Genomic DNA, 14,424 nt, shown 5'->3' on the forward strand with positions numbered 1-14,424 from the left:
AGAAAAAAGAGGTACCCAAATCATTTTAAGCAAATCATGTGTATATCTGGAGAATAAGAGCTTTTAGTTCAGAGTCTTAGATCGTGGAGAAGATGTTTTTCAAACAGAGTGCATGACAGATCAGAGCTGCACTGAGAGTGGGAAATCAAAGCATAGATCATCCTTGACCCTTTGTGTTTTATTTAATCATGTTTTGAGCCAGTGATTCACATGAAATAATAAAACTACATTTTAAAGATCAGATTCAGGAGTATAGGTAATATTTCCCCGTGTTTCACTTATCGAAACACTTGATTCTCACCTAAAATTGGAGATAGAAGATATCATTACGTCTCAGAATAAACTACTCTCTCATTTTCAAAGCTTGCTATAACTTTATTTCTTATTTCCATTTTACTCTCGGGGGTAGGTGGTTAATTGACTGGTTCTAGAAGGCATCTTTTGGGTCACAGGCCTGAAAGGCAGAGTAAGTAAACAATGATTTGATCCCCGAGTTTGCTTAATTAAAATCACCAAGAACTTAAAAGTAAAATCATCCCTATAGAATACTTAGTCAACTGTAATAAAAAAAATTAATTACAACTGCTACCTTTTGAAATTCTTTGCAGGCACTCCATTATTCTGCCTTCAACGGCTCTGCTGCATTGCGGACTCATAATCTAGGTCATGTGGCATTTTCTTGGTGTCTTTTCTTTCCTAATGTGAAATTCCCTTCATTTCCAACCACATTTCTCTTTTCATCTTAATGTGGTCTTTTTGTCTGAGATGCAATATTTACCCATATGTTTGCTGTCACCTACTGTTTAATAAGGTTATATCACTAGCCAGTATCAGATGAAAATGTTAATTAACCGTAGGATTAACTGACCAGTTTACCAACTATTGCTAAATAATAGCACATAGTTCTTTGTGTTGACACTTTGTTACATTGGTGAGCATTCTACTCTCCAGAGTGTAGTGTCCCCCTTAACACTTAGGTGATCGCAACTACATCTTTCCCAGCATATTAATGATTATATAAATAGTTGTAAGCCTAAAATCTAAAACTTTGCTAAAATTAAGAGGTTGCATATATTATTTCACCTTACTCTATCAGGTCTGTCAATCCATAAAGGAAGGCAATTAGATGAGTTTGACCAGAATTGTACTTCAAGTCTGCATGTTGATTATTCCTCTGTAGGGAATTTTGTGATGTTTTTTCTCCATTATTTTCTAAAGCATAGAAGTAGATTTCAAAAGTTTTAATTTATATTCCTTTTCTTTGTTTTCTTCTGAAATGACACCATATTGGCCCTTTTTTCATCTTCATCCCTTTCCATTCCCTGAGTGGTAAGTGGTGATTCAGACCACTAATTTAACACAATCATTTATGCAGTATATTTAGTATACTGGGAAATGAAAGTCTTTAGGGCCAGCTTATGTGTGTACTTTAGGTTAACCATTTCATACAGTTTCTTCTATTCTGCCTTGAGTTTCCTGTCTTAATGGCTGCTGTTGGACTTCTCTTTACTTAGTTTACTGTTTTTTTAATTGTTGTAGGTAAAGTTAAAAGACCTCTTTTCATGCAGTCTATCAAGTTAAGAGGAGCTTTTTCATGCAGTCTATCAGCTATTATCTGCTTTCCTTTCTCTCTCTCTCTCTCTCTCTCTCTCTCTCTCTCTCTCTCTTTTAAATTTTGTTTTGAGAGCAAGCAAGGGAGGAGCGGAGAGAAGCTGGGAGAGAGACACCCTCAAGCAAGCCTCAGAACCAATGTGAAGCCTGACTGGGGCTTGATCTCACAACCATGGGATCATGATCTGAGGTGAAATCTGGAGTCAGGTGCTTAACCAACTGAACCGCCCAGGAGCCCCTCCTTTCTCTTTTGTGTTTTTCCTTTTCCCCTTTTCTTCGTAGATGCTCTCTGATGTCAGGACAGTAGATAGAAAAGGCCTGAGGTCCAGCTTTAGCTTTTCACTGATTATGTAACCGTAGGCAAGTCACTTAACCCCTCCAAGCTTCCGTTTCCTCTTTAAAAAGTATTTCTCTATTCAGTGGTTCTGAATTACTAAATTTATGCCTCACATTGTTACTATTTCTTTGTGCTTCTCAGTCTGCCTCCTAGCCTTCACTGGTTTACCACCAGTTTTCTCACATATTATTTTACATGTATTTGGCAGTAGAGATCTGTAATCTTTTATTAGAAAACACTAGGGTGGGAAATGTTTCTGTATTCTAAACTTTTTCAATTTTAGAAAGATAATATGGTTATTTTAATATATATTTCCTAACACCAAAATCAAACACACTGACATTAATATTTCTTCCACAAAGTGTATGATTGTCCCGTTAAATGGCATATGTAAGACAATAAGCAGCCTTTTATCTTTTCAGGTTATGTTTACTACCAAATCGATTTTGGCTCTAAACTTAAAAAAAAAAACTTTGTTTTCAGAAGTGCTTTGAGTTTGGAATTGTGAATTATGGGTGATTATTTTTCTTTTACACCTGGATTTCTTTTGTTAAACTTCCCAGGTAGCCTTTCTGTTTTAAATTTATGAGTCTATTGAAAAATGTGAGTTCTAGTGGTCACTTCTTTAGTTTCTTCGGTTTTCTAAGACTCCAGAACCAATTTTGATTGCTTTTGTCCAATGTTGGTTTTGCCTTTAGATCCCCTTCTATTATAACTTTACCCTGTTTATAAGACTCAGAACCACAGTGCTTTCCTAAGAAACCCTGGAATCCTGTAGAAAAGCCAATTCTCCTTAGTGCGGTCTCCCTGGAGAATCCCAATCCCAGTTGATGGCTGTCTTAAAGCCAAGTCACAAGACACTGAATTAATTAGCCTTCAGTTTGGAATTTGCTGACCCTCTTTGTGGTGTGTGTGTGTGCGTGTGTGCGTGCGTGAGTGTGCGCGTGCCTGGTATAACTTTATTGTTATATTCAGATAATGCCACAAGGTGGTGCCCAAATAGCAGTGAATTTCTCTTTCTCACATTTCCAAATGCCAGTCAGCTTCCTGACCAAGTTCTTTGCCCTTAAAGTACAGTCAACTATGTAGTAAAGGAGTTTTGTAAGGGATTCTGCTGATTTGGAAAGGTATGTCAAAATAGCAGGTGTTAACTCTAAACTCACCTTGATTTCTGTAGTAATTCCCCTGGTTCATGACTTGCAAAATCTTTTACAGACTGTATTTGAAATAATAGTCCTTGAGAGGAAGGAGTTAGGCTTATCCTCTGTATTTTATGGTGAATGGCTAGCCATGAAATTAGAACTTGTCATGTGGCACCTAAATTGTGTGTGGTCTGTTATCATCATAGGTCTTGATGAAAGTATTAAATAGAAGCCAAGCTTTTCTATTAAAAATGGAAGATGGATTTCCTAGATTTCTGCTTTTCTTTGTTTTTAGAAATAGTTATTCCCCTCCATCATATATGGTCATTTTGCCATGTTGGAATGGTGTGTTCAGAAGGTTTTTGGCTCTTGAAAATGCTCTGAAAATACTGAAATTTGGTTTGTCTCTGAAATTTTTTTCCTGTAAGACTGTAGTAGGAGATCTGACTAGAGCCCAGTGGCTACCATTTCCATTTGAGCAAGAACGCAAAAGAAGAATATTCAAAACTAATCTTTATCCTTATTGAAATATTTTTAAAGATCGGTGAAGTGGGAAGAACAGGCAATTATATTGAAGCAATAACACAGTTGAGAAATAGAATGAAAATACATACATTATCAGCAAGACCGGAATCTGGCCCTGCTAGAGTCTGACTTACTCCATACGCTTTTTATGTCTGTTAGCCCCGGATCTTCTCTTTTGTTACATACAAGAGTAACGTTGTTTCCACTTACAAAGCACTTGGAAAGTTAAAGATACTAACTCTTGGAATCAGGTAAGAGAAGACTAGGAAATCCTCCTGTCTCATGACTAAAGTTTGCTTATAATTTGGATTAAAGGAAAGTCATTGATTAGAGTGTACTACACTTTTCATACTGCCCTTACTTACAGAGAGAAAGCGACTGGAAGCCAAGCAACGGGAAGACGTCTGGGAAGGCAGAGACCAGTCTGCGGTTTGAACAGCACGCAAAGAAACGGATAGTTCCAAGAATTCAGAAATTATTTCCGTAGTCTTAGGAGGATCCTTCTAGAGTTCTGTGTACATGCAGAAGTGCATGTTAATGAAAGAAAGAGATAAAGCCATCAGGGCGCGCACTGCCTGGATGTAGAAAGAGGATGGACTCCTGTCCGTCTTTGCTTCTAACTGCAGTTGTTTGGAACTGCCTTACTGTGTTGGGCATGGAAGGGAGCCGTCAGCTAGGAAGCTGACTTGTGGCAACTTGGATGTGACTTCCAAGAGTCGTCTGGGCGTGGCAAGTCCCACTGTCAGCATGGCTCACGTGTCTAAGATGTTTGAAGCAGATATAAAACAGAGGATTCAAACCTGCCATGAAGGGAGATTCCGTCCCTGAAAGGCAGGGTGTTCTTTCGGGCCTCACAGAGCCGAGGGGTGGAGGAGGGAACAGTTAGTAGAGAGATGGAACAGTGTTTGACGTACTTGGTGCTCACAGAATCCACACTGTCACTTCCAGAACTCTGGAGCTGGTGAGCGGCAGCAGCTGTAGGTGTTTGGGCTCCAGAGTGCGCACTGAGCCAGGCACCCGGGGCACCACTGCGCCGCAGCACCGGGCATGCCCACTTCAGTCCCCTGGGAAGCCAGCCGTGGGAGCTGGGTGCTAGTCCCAGCGGGAGCGGCACTGCCATGTTGTGAGAGGGAGACATTAAAGCTCACTTGATGACCTGTATCACTGCTGTTTGTCAGTTTTGTCATTCTCACAAAAATCTTGGCGAACGTCTCTCCTCAGATCTACATCCCTATAAAGTCGCGCATGGGTTCATGGATCTGTGGGCCTCGTTGAGCCCAGCTGAGTAGACTGCTGGTCATCTGTCTCTGCCTGAGTATACTACAGAGATGCCTCTCTTGGGACTGGTATGTGGGAGCTCCCCTCCCCTTGGTGCCCTCTCTGGACATGCCCGCCCCAGCCTCGTGCCTTTGCCCGTTTCTGTCACATCTGATATTCTGCAGAAGGCTTTCGGCACACACGGCGTGTTTTCGATATCATCTTCTCAGCCTGAGCTGTAGGCACCTGGCAAACTACAGCAGACTCTCCATTACAGTGAAGAGTAGCCAGAATAAAACAAACCCCCCTGGGCAGAGAGAACTTTCCTAAGGACACTGACAAGTCTGAGCCACCAGTTCAGGCTTTATCCATCTCCAACTGCATTCTCATTGTTTTTGGAAAGAAGTTCTGCACTGAAGAAATGGCAGTGCTAGACCTTAATGGGTTGCGCTAGCAAGAAATTGTGTCCCATTGTGCTTTCATTGAGGGCAGCAGCCTCATATTTGTATGTGGCGCTCAGGACAATGATGGATTATTAGCATTGCCTAGAACATGGTAGAGTGGGGGCTCTGTTCAGACGCTCCTCAAATGACACTGGCCTTGGGTCTTTGCCCATCCAACTATCGCTGCTGCTATTCTGGTCTTAGAGCCTTCTTGCAGTTCCTCAGCTTTGTTTTTCTCATTCTTGGTCAGTTCTGAGAGTGTCCCCTGTTCCTGTTCAGGGCCTCACTTTCAAGTTTGGAGGATTAAATAAATCCCTCTCTGATCCTCTATTCCAGTACCTGACCCAGTGCACCTCTCTGACTTGTAGCTCTAGGGCTTGTGCTCTCTGTCTTCACAGGTCTGTTTGAACAGCATGGCTACGCTGGAAAGGAAAGGCAGGGGATGTAGCCAGGCTTCGTACTGCATGGTAGACTTCTGACGTATACCTTTGCTCTGTTTTGATTCTTCAAGGCTAAAGAGTGACCTTGGGCAGTAAAAGAGGTGATTGTTCCTATCACTTGTCTTCCCTTTTCTAATAGCATTTTGGCTTTTAAGGGCATTGTTAATGGTAATGTGGAGCCACATGTTTATTACCCAGTTTTCTTGACTACTCCTGGCTTTTAATGTACTGTTCTCACTCTAATGTTATCTACTAGGTGGCTAGTAGCATATGCTTTTTTTTTTTTTTTCAGCTAATGATCAGCTACTTCTAACTTTCAGATTTATCCTAGGAATTAGACCCAGAGAAGGAATTTCTTTTTAACGTACCTAAAGCTATGAAGTGTTGCTGCTTCCACAATTAGTAGAGAATGTGCTTTTCTTTTCTTGAGAGAGAGAGAGAGAGAGAGAGCGTGTGCAAGTGAGGGAGGGGCAGAGAGATGGAGGGGCAGAGAGATAGGGGGACAGAGGATCCGAAGTGGGCTCTGTTCTGACAGCAGAGAGCCTGATGTGGGGCTTGAACTCCCAAACTGAGGTCGTGACCTGAGTCGAAGTTGGATGAACCACCCAGGTGCCCTGCGAATGTGCTTTTTAGTTGTATTTTCCATGGATGTATGCTGGGTGGAGGTAAGAGGACCTGCCATGGGCGCAGCTTGGACTACATTGAGCTTGTGCTGATGGGACCCAAATCCTTGGCCCCGTCCATGCCGTCGCAAGCTGAGCCAACTGGAGAGCACCCTGTAGTTGCCTCTGGCTCCTTCGTTAGATATTCCAGAAGATCATGCATGTACTCTGCTAGGTGCTTTTATTGCTTCATACATGTTAACTGACAAAATCCCAGTATCACCTGGGCTTTGTAGTAGAAACGTACATCCTTTTGAATCCTAATATGCTCCCCATAGATTGAAGGTCTTGGTGGAATAGAAATTAATTAGCCTTCTAATTAGTAAGCCCAGGTTCCCAGCACTTGGGTGTCTCAGATTACAGAATGCGGGAATGAAAATCTTCGGACATTTTTGGTTCTGTCTGGAATTTGGTGGTTGTATTCTGTTAAAATTCCTCATCTAGTTACAAGTCATGCCACCACCAGTCTTCCCACGTCCTTCCCTTTCAACTCGGTGGTGTAACAGCATGGCCCTTGTATAGCTTTTTCCAAGAATTAGAACGGGCTACACCTATCAAGTGTGTGATGTGGGTGGCAAGACTGAGACCGGAGCCAGCGGCCGGCTGCCTGGTCTGCTTTTTCTGGCCCTCTTGGAAGCTGGATGCAGGAAGAAGCGGTGGGTAACCTCCCTGCCCGCGTCTAGTCCCCAGCCGCCGCACGCTCCCCCATGAGCTGCGCATTCCTTCACAGACCATTAGCTGCATGTGCGAGTATAATGTTGTTACTGTTGGGGAGAGGCTTGCTGGGTCCAGCAGGAAATCAGTCCTTCCCTTGTTTGCCTAAACTGCCATGCCAAGATATAATGCTCCCTTTGCCTGATGAAGGAGTAGAGAAGGTAGAGGAGGAGGAAAAAAGCACTTCTTTGTATTCAGAGAGGATAGCTCAAGATCATATCCCTTTTAACACCCTAAGAAGGGGGGACAGCTCACCTGCTGTGGGGAGGGGAGTGCTGTTGTAAATCTGCCCCATCTGCTGCTGTTCATGTCGGCTTTGCAGCCTCAGTTATAAAAGTTTACAGTCCTTGGACTTTTCCTTCTTGCCTCCTCCCTTTCATCCCTTAACCTTTCCAACCCATGTTTCAGCCCTGAGCCTGGGAAGGGAATTGGGAAGCAGACTATAGTCTGCTAATATCAAAGGCTAATATCATAGAAGTGCAATGGTGCTGTTGTGAGTAGTATTTGTGCCCAACACGTACTAGTCACCAGCTCAGCAAGAGTGGAAAGGGTTAGATTTCGTGGGCTGAGGACCGCTCAGAGCCATAGCCAGTCTTGTCTTTGTAGCTGTCCATGCTGAGCAACCTTTACTGGCATCAGGGCATCAGACCTGTAAGGATCATCTCTTATGTGTGTCTAATTTATTCCATGCAAAGTTCACTCCAGAAACTTGGTTGAGACCTGAAATTTAGGCCAGTCCTGAGATACACAGTGATCTTGATGGAGATTGGATTGCCTGCCAGGTGTATGGCATACTTTTTCCTTGGCAGAGGCCCTGGCAGGGGCCAGAGTCCATGTTACACAGCAGCCTTTCCACTTGGACATCTCTTGCTGCTCTGCAGGAAGACCCTACGTGGCCACTTCTGCAAGTCCTGACTCTTCTCAAGTGCTTAGTAGTTGGTGGTGCCGGCCCATCAGGAGATAAGGGGACGCCTGAGGCCTAAGCTTCCAGGATATTAGAAACACCCATATGTGCAGTAGGATAAAGCTAAAGGTACTGGAGCAGACTCTTAGAATGACAGGTGAGTTCTAGATGAGCACAGATCAAACAAGGGACTCAATTCATCAACTTCTCTGCCAGTTGTGACTTTGACACAAGTTGTGTTGCTTCGAGCTTCTAGCAGAGCTAACCCTGCCTCCTGTGTACTTCGCCCTCTACTCCTAAAACATTTGCAAAGCACCACAGTCCCTCTCTATGGAGACTGCTCCTGAGCCAAGAACTCTGGGGCAAGACCCAGGAAAGATGGGGTCTCCTTGTGGAAGAGCAGCTCATCCGAACAAAGCCTAGAGGCCACAGACCGTAGACCAAAAGGCCCTTAGGGGACAGGCCCAGAGTCCTCCTGAGGGAGCAGGACCATTTTGGTTTAATGATCTTGCCATCGAAGGGCTTCCTGAGCAGTTCTAGGTGCCACGTGGCACTGGCCTCTTTCCCTCTGAGTTAGAGCTCTGTGAAGGGCATGGCTCCAGTAAGCTGAGGTATCTGGTGTGTGGGCAGCAGCCGGAAGTGTGCAGTGATGGCTTCAGATGAGGTTGTTCCTGAGACGCTGCTCCTGCTCCAGGGCGAGCTCTGTGTTAGCTCGGTAGGAGTCTCCTGTGGACCAAAGAGGATCAGGTAAGCAAGTAGCCAGCCCTCCTGTGCTCTCATCTCTTCCCTGACAGCCTCTCTCACACACACACACACATTCTGCCCTGCTTACCCTTCACATTATGTCACTCATGGGCACAAACACCAATCCATTTTGTAGAGAGAGACCCTGACGTGTAGTTTCACAGACACAAGGAAGAAGAGGCTACTGAGTGGAAAGGGCTGTGCTGGTCATCCTTTGCCCACCCCCCATCCCCACCCCAGACTCCTCTACCTTTTCTGCTTTCTATGTGCTCTAGAGAATTGAGCCCCAGAGCTGGCCTCATCCTGGCCCCCTCAGCCTCTAGTTTCTGCTTGATTTAGGTCAATGGGTCCAGCAAGAGCAGGAGATCAGCGGATGGAAGGTGGGAGAGGTTGGGGTATTTCTTCTCTGTTCCTGTGGCGATGGCCTCCATCAGCTTCCCCGCCACACTCGAGCTTTCACCTGGCTCCTTCCTGTGTCCCTTCAAGCTGCAATGTGTTAACTGTTTTCAACTGTTGCTTATCCTCTCATTTCCTTAGTTCTGTTCACACACTACATACACAGTCCTTGCATGAAATAACTTTGTACCCTTCCCTGGTACGCTCTTGTTTTCTGCAGGGACCCTCAGAGTGGTCAGAACAGCACTATTTTTCTTCCCTCCCTCCCCGCCTGGGCCCCGGCAGCCTGCTCTCCACTGTGCAGCATAGGTTCTAGCTCCTGATGTCTCATTCAGTGGCAGCAAAATCTGCTCACACAATTTCAAATCCTTGGACTATTTCCCTCTTTCTCCTCTCGCTGTCTTCCATCTGTTGCTAGGCTCACCTTTTGAAAACATAAATCTGATCTTTTTGCTCCCCTTGACTGAAATTTGTCAGTGGCTCCCAGAAGCCCACAGGACAGGCATTCTCTTAGCAAGAACCATCATAACCCTCCCCGCAGAGAGCTTTAGTGGGTTTGAAGTATATAGCTCCATTTTAAAACAGAAAACCTCTTTGTGGTTAAGATTTTCTCTTCAGTCTTACAGCTCTATAGAAAGTGGTGGACTTGGACTTGGACTTGGATCCCAATGAAGCCTTGTCCCCAAACCTCTGAGGCCAAATCCTGTGCTCCTTGTCCTGTTGTTCCTTTCTTCCCTGACTTCTGCCCCTCCATAACCCAGCTCAGATGTCACTTCGTCTGGGAAATCTTGCTCGCCCCCAGGTCGTTGCTTTCTCTCCATGCTTGTTCAGCCTTAGTTCACGCTGGTTTGGAGGACTCAGGATTGGGGTTATCCATTTGCATGCCTGCTTACCCTGTTCACCACTCAGCTCCACGTTTTACTTCTATCTCTTCCTAGTGCCTGGCAGTGTTCAACACAAAAGTTGGTCTTAAATGTTTGCTGACTGATACGTGCAAAGGTGTGAATGCCAACACCCCATAGCAGATACAGGCATTTCATAACTTGAAGATAGAGGCATTGCTACTTTCCCTTACAGACAAGTGGGGCAACCGCCTCCTCACGCTGCCCCCCCCCCCCCCGAATCCCCGTGTCTTCCTCTGTCCAGTACTACAGACCTGCAAGTGTCCTGAGCCCTGTTCTCTGTGGCCGCCTTGTACGCTGTGCTCACAGCCGGGGATGGCAGCCCAGCTGGCTGACTTCCACTTTTGCCTGTGAGGCGGTCCACTTAGGACGGGGACAGCTAAGAAAGACCACGTGAATGGGGGAGTGAACAGTAACAGGAAGGATTCCTGGATAGATGGCGGCCCAAGTTTCCAGTGCAAACTGCCATAATGACAGAGGGGCACAGAAGTAGTTACTGGGTGAGGCTGCCAGTGGGACCGGTTGGATCTGGAAATTTGCCTGTGAAGATGTCAAAGGAAACCCCTCTCTGTACCATCCCTGGCCTTCTGCACACACAGGCCAGTCACACACGGACATGCATGTCCCCCGGCTCCCCGAGCCGGCCCCATGCGGGCTTGCACTTACCTGTGTGGCAGTTGTGCAGCCAGACCCGGTGCCCGTCATACTTGCAGCGGCACCGCATCATGTTGTTAGAGAAATCGGACTCTGCCACCTCGTATTTGGGGTTCACGACCACCTGGAGTGAGAGAGGGGCACAGCTGAAAGCAGGTGATGTGGCTTCTGGGTTGGCAGAGGCTAGGATAATTCTTTACATTTCCTGTCGTCTCACAACGGGTATTTCTACTCTTCATTCGTCCTCACGGCCACCCAGAAGGCAGGCACTCCTGCTGCTATTTTACATTGTCCACCGAATCAAGACCCAAACCTAGGGTCCTCTGGATCCTCATTCAGTGTTCTTTCCCCATAGCAGAGCTCCTTCACGTGCCAGACCTGTGGGAGACCCTACTTGTGAGACCCTCTTCCTTCATTTGACCTCAGGGAAACTTCTGGAATATGTGCAGGAAATGGAGTTTCTGTGGGGAATCCCCAGGCCCCCTTACCTGGAAGATATAATTCCCAGGACCCACATCTGTGATGTCCACCCACTGGCAATCAATGTCATGCCGGTAGGTGTCCCAGCAGCCGACAGTCACGCCCTGCTCCCCAAAGTTGGCACACGCATAGCGCTTCTGCAGTCCTGTGAGGGAGGGCGCTGACGGTTAGCGGGGCAGTGAGAGGTGCTTGGGACCAAGCACTCTGCCAGGCCCTTCACGTTACTGCTTAATCTTCACGCCGCTCATACCACGAAGTGCAATCAGATTAGGGGCCTGCGGTTCCGTTACATAACTTGCCTGAGTATCAGAGCCAGAATTCCTACTAACCATCAACCCAGCGCTGTAGCAAACCCCCATCTATGGTGATTATTTCTTCGGATGCTCTAGTGGAAATTCCTGTTGGCCTAGGAAATACGGTTGGACGGTTCCAGCCCTACGTGCTAATAATACATTTGTCCAGCCCTTTGAAGAGCCAGTGTTTGCCATGCTGTTCATAAGGGCAAGGAACTGTGGGTATGCAAATAGGAATCAATCTGTGCCCTTGAGGGAAACAGCCCTGCAACTACTATCCAAAATAGAAAGTATTAAGTATTTAGAAGCCGCAGGAAGTGTGTTGGGAATGGAGGCAGTGGACCTTCCCCCTAAGATGTCGGAAGGTGAGATACTGCTGTTTCTGAATTGCCTGGAGTGCTGACAGTTGCCAGGCCGGTCTCCAGGTGCCTGAGGTGGTCTTGCCTGAGGGCAGAAGGGAACCTCACCCTGAGGGGGCTGAGGAATAGAACACAAGGAGGATATGCTGACGGGAAACCATATACCTGTGGGGCAATTTGTGTCCTCCAGGCAGAAGCTGGCCTTGTGCCCCTCAGCCACCTTGGAGCCATTGAGCGTGAGGAGGTCGTAGTGGGTGAAAACCTCGATGCTGTGGTAGTGCCTGCAGAAGGGGAAGAGGGTGAGCCCGGGAACAACAGGAGAGGTTCCTCTGGAGGAGCTGGCAGGGCAGTGCCCTCTCTCTCCAGCCCAAGGTTAGCGGGACCCACTGTCTGCTTTCCCGTCACCCCCTAGGGTGTGTTGTGCCCACCACCTAGGGTGTTACCCCAGGGGAGGAGGGGTAAGCGCTGCCCTGCTAGCCTCCAGGAGGCTGGCGCCTGGCTACTGGCCAATCAGAAGTGGCAGGAAGGGACCCTTCTATGGGCCAGCCTAGGAGCCCAGCTGCTGAGGAGAGGGGTCCTTGTGTGCTGGGACCAAATTGCTACCATTGTTTCCAATCCGGTTCTAATGACAACTGTGTCCATGCCGCAGGAAAAAGTGCTCATTATCTCAACAAGGCCAAGTCTCAAAGTCCCTGCCCATTCCACGCTGCTCTCCCCACACATGCTGTGTCCTGAAGAAGAAAACACCATTTTTCCATTCTGCCTTTGTTACAGGCATTGTCTGTCCTGTCTGGGTTGGAGACTCCTGATAGGAAAGAACGCCCATTGTCTCCTTTTAGTGCCAGCGCTCATGCTTTTCTTTGGAGGCCTTGCTCTGCTGCAGCAGAAACCAGCAAACTTTTTCTGCAGAGCTAGCATCCTGGATGGGATGGCTATTTTGGGTCTTCGGGTTTCTAGGAGTCCCCACTTTATGTGGTTTTTAAAGACAAGGCCCAAAGTCCAATGTAGAGAAACTGTCCAGCATTCCAACAGAGACCAGCTCAGCCGGCAATGGCTGGGAGATGCACTCTGTGAGCACCATCAACTGGGGTACACCCAGGACAGGCAAGGGAGTGGCCGGCTGGTGGGGCCGGTTGATGCTCCTGGGTTCCCTACGGGCTCCTGGAGGCAAAGCCAGTAAGACGTCTAAGAAGGAAGCCTCTTACCCAGAGTGCACACCCCTCCCAGGAAAGTGCGTGGGGCCAGGGGAAGACCAGACTGGTTTGGCTCCTGGACTCTGCCTTTTGTCTCTCCAGAGCCAAGGCTCTCACCTGTGGCACTGGTGCCAAATCCAGCTGTGGCGGCCCGTCTTGGGACGGAAGTCAGCCCGGCCCAGGTTGTAGATCTGTGAGGAGAAGCGCAAGAGGCGCCGGTGCCCGTAGGGCCAGTCCATGTGGTCAGCAGACTGGGACAGGCAGTTCTCTTCGTGGGCACAGTAGAGCTGGCTGAGCGGGCGGTCCTCCAAGTAAGCTGTCTCCTGCACCAGCTGGGCGTTCATCACGAGGTCCGGGGCACCTGGGGCCACAGGAGGCACAGGGTCGTGCAAAAAGTAGGAGGGCAGCTGTTTCACTCTCGGGCGTGGGGAGACAGGCGTGCCCCTAAACCAAGCTCGTGGAGGAGCCACCAGAAGAGTAGGGAGGTTTAGGAGTTCGGACTGGTGAGTTCTAGTTCTAGTAACAAAGGAACGATCAATTACCGTAGCCTGGGACGCAGGTACAGTGTCGCCATTAAGCGTGATGGCTTGGGAGCCAGGCTGCCTTGGTTCAAATCCTGCCTAACTTCTGACTACACCATTAACTAGCTCAGTAACTTGCTTAACCTTTTGTCTCTCATTTCCCTCATCCATTAGAGAGGGATAGTAATAATGTTAACAGTGCCAATACTGGGACGTGCTTAGGTCATTGTCTGGTAAGCACGCAGTGGACACTCAACTGACTGAGCCACCCAGGTGCCCCTGTAAGCTAGTTTTTCTTTTGCCAGATGCTCCTCAGCTCACAGGTGCCTTTGCGTGGTCTGGCTCACAGCCCCTCGTTAGCCAGGCTGCCTCCAGCTTGGCTTCCTCAGCTCGCTCACTCCTTTGGGGTCTCGGTTCCTTCAAGGTAGGGGGTAGAGGGGAGGGGGCTGGCAGGGAGAGTTGGAGGGTTCGTCTGTGAGCCTGCTCCAGAGCGCTGCCATTCTGGTCCGTTCTGCTGCAGTCCTAGTCCTGTGCCTCCTCCAAGGCTCCTGTCCTAGCCTGACGGCCATCCTGGGTGTTCACACCCTGTGGACACTTCTTGTGCTTCTCTGTGCGTAAATGTCCACAATGCCAGAAAGGCTGCTCAGTGCCTCTTCTGTTCCCTTCCTGTCACGGGGGCCCTTACCCCCCGCTTGGGAGCTTCATGTCTCCCCTCTACAGAAATATGGAGGCCCGTTCTCAATGCTTGCTCTTGCAAACGCAAGGTTACAGTTTAGATTTTGGTAGAGGCATCGCCTGGCTGGGCCTAGGTGCTGAGGCTGGTGGGAGGGAGCTGCTGGTTTATTCC

At 47.7% G+C, this 14,424-nt stretch overlaps 2 protein-coding genes across 12 annotated transcripts in view; one reads left to right on the top strand and one right to left on the bottom strand.

Moving 5' to 3' along the window:
• R3HCC1L (R3H domain and coiled-coil containing 1 like) overlaps window positions 1-4,776 on the top strand; it is an 86,899-nt gene extending 82,123 nt beyond the window's left edge. For 10 of the 11 annotated variants that reach the window (XM_029932338.1, XM_029932330.1, XM_029932332.1 and 7 more), the window contains one exon: window positions 3,983-4,776. In XM_029932338.1, the coding sequence (XP_029788198.1) occupies window positions 3,983-4,050 (68 nt within the window). In that variant the 3' untranslated portion in view covers window positions 4,051-4,776. Of the gene's footprint in view, window positions 1-3,774; window positions 3,867-3,982 lie in introns of all 11 variants that reach the window. The other variant, XR_003905680.1, reaches the window with a different exon arrangement.
• A 3,786-nt stretch (window positions 4,777-8,562) lies between these two features.
• Window positions 8,563-14,424, bottom strand: part of LOXL4 (lysyl oxidase like 4) — a 37,760-nt gene continuing 31,898 nt past the window's right edge. Inside the window, exons 11-15 of the mRNA XM_029932340.1 lie at window positions 13,174-13,417; window positions 12,029-12,144; window positions 11,220-11,356; window positions 10,744-10,855; window positions 8,563-8,761 (exon numbers count right to left, since the gene is read on the bottom strand). Coding sequence (XP_029788200.1) covers window positions 8,691-8,761; window positions 10,744-10,855; window positions 11,220-11,356; window positions 12,029-12,144; window positions 13,174-13,417 — 680 coding nt within the window. The 3' untranslated portion in view covers window positions 8,563-8,690. The remainder of the gene's footprint in view (window positions 8,762-10,743; window positions 10,856-11,219; window positions 11,357-12,028; window positions 12,145-13,173; window positions 13,418-14,424) is intronic.

The sequence above is a fragment of the Suricata suricatta genome, chromosome 2 (genome assembly GCF_006229205.1).
Source record: "Suricata suricatta isolate VVHF042 chromosome 2, meerkat_22Aug2017_6uvM2_HiC, whole genome shotgun sequence".
In the NCBI taxonomy this organism is placed as follows: Eukaryota; Metazoa; Chordata; class Mammalia; order Carnivora; family Herpestidae; genus Suricata; species Suricata suricatta.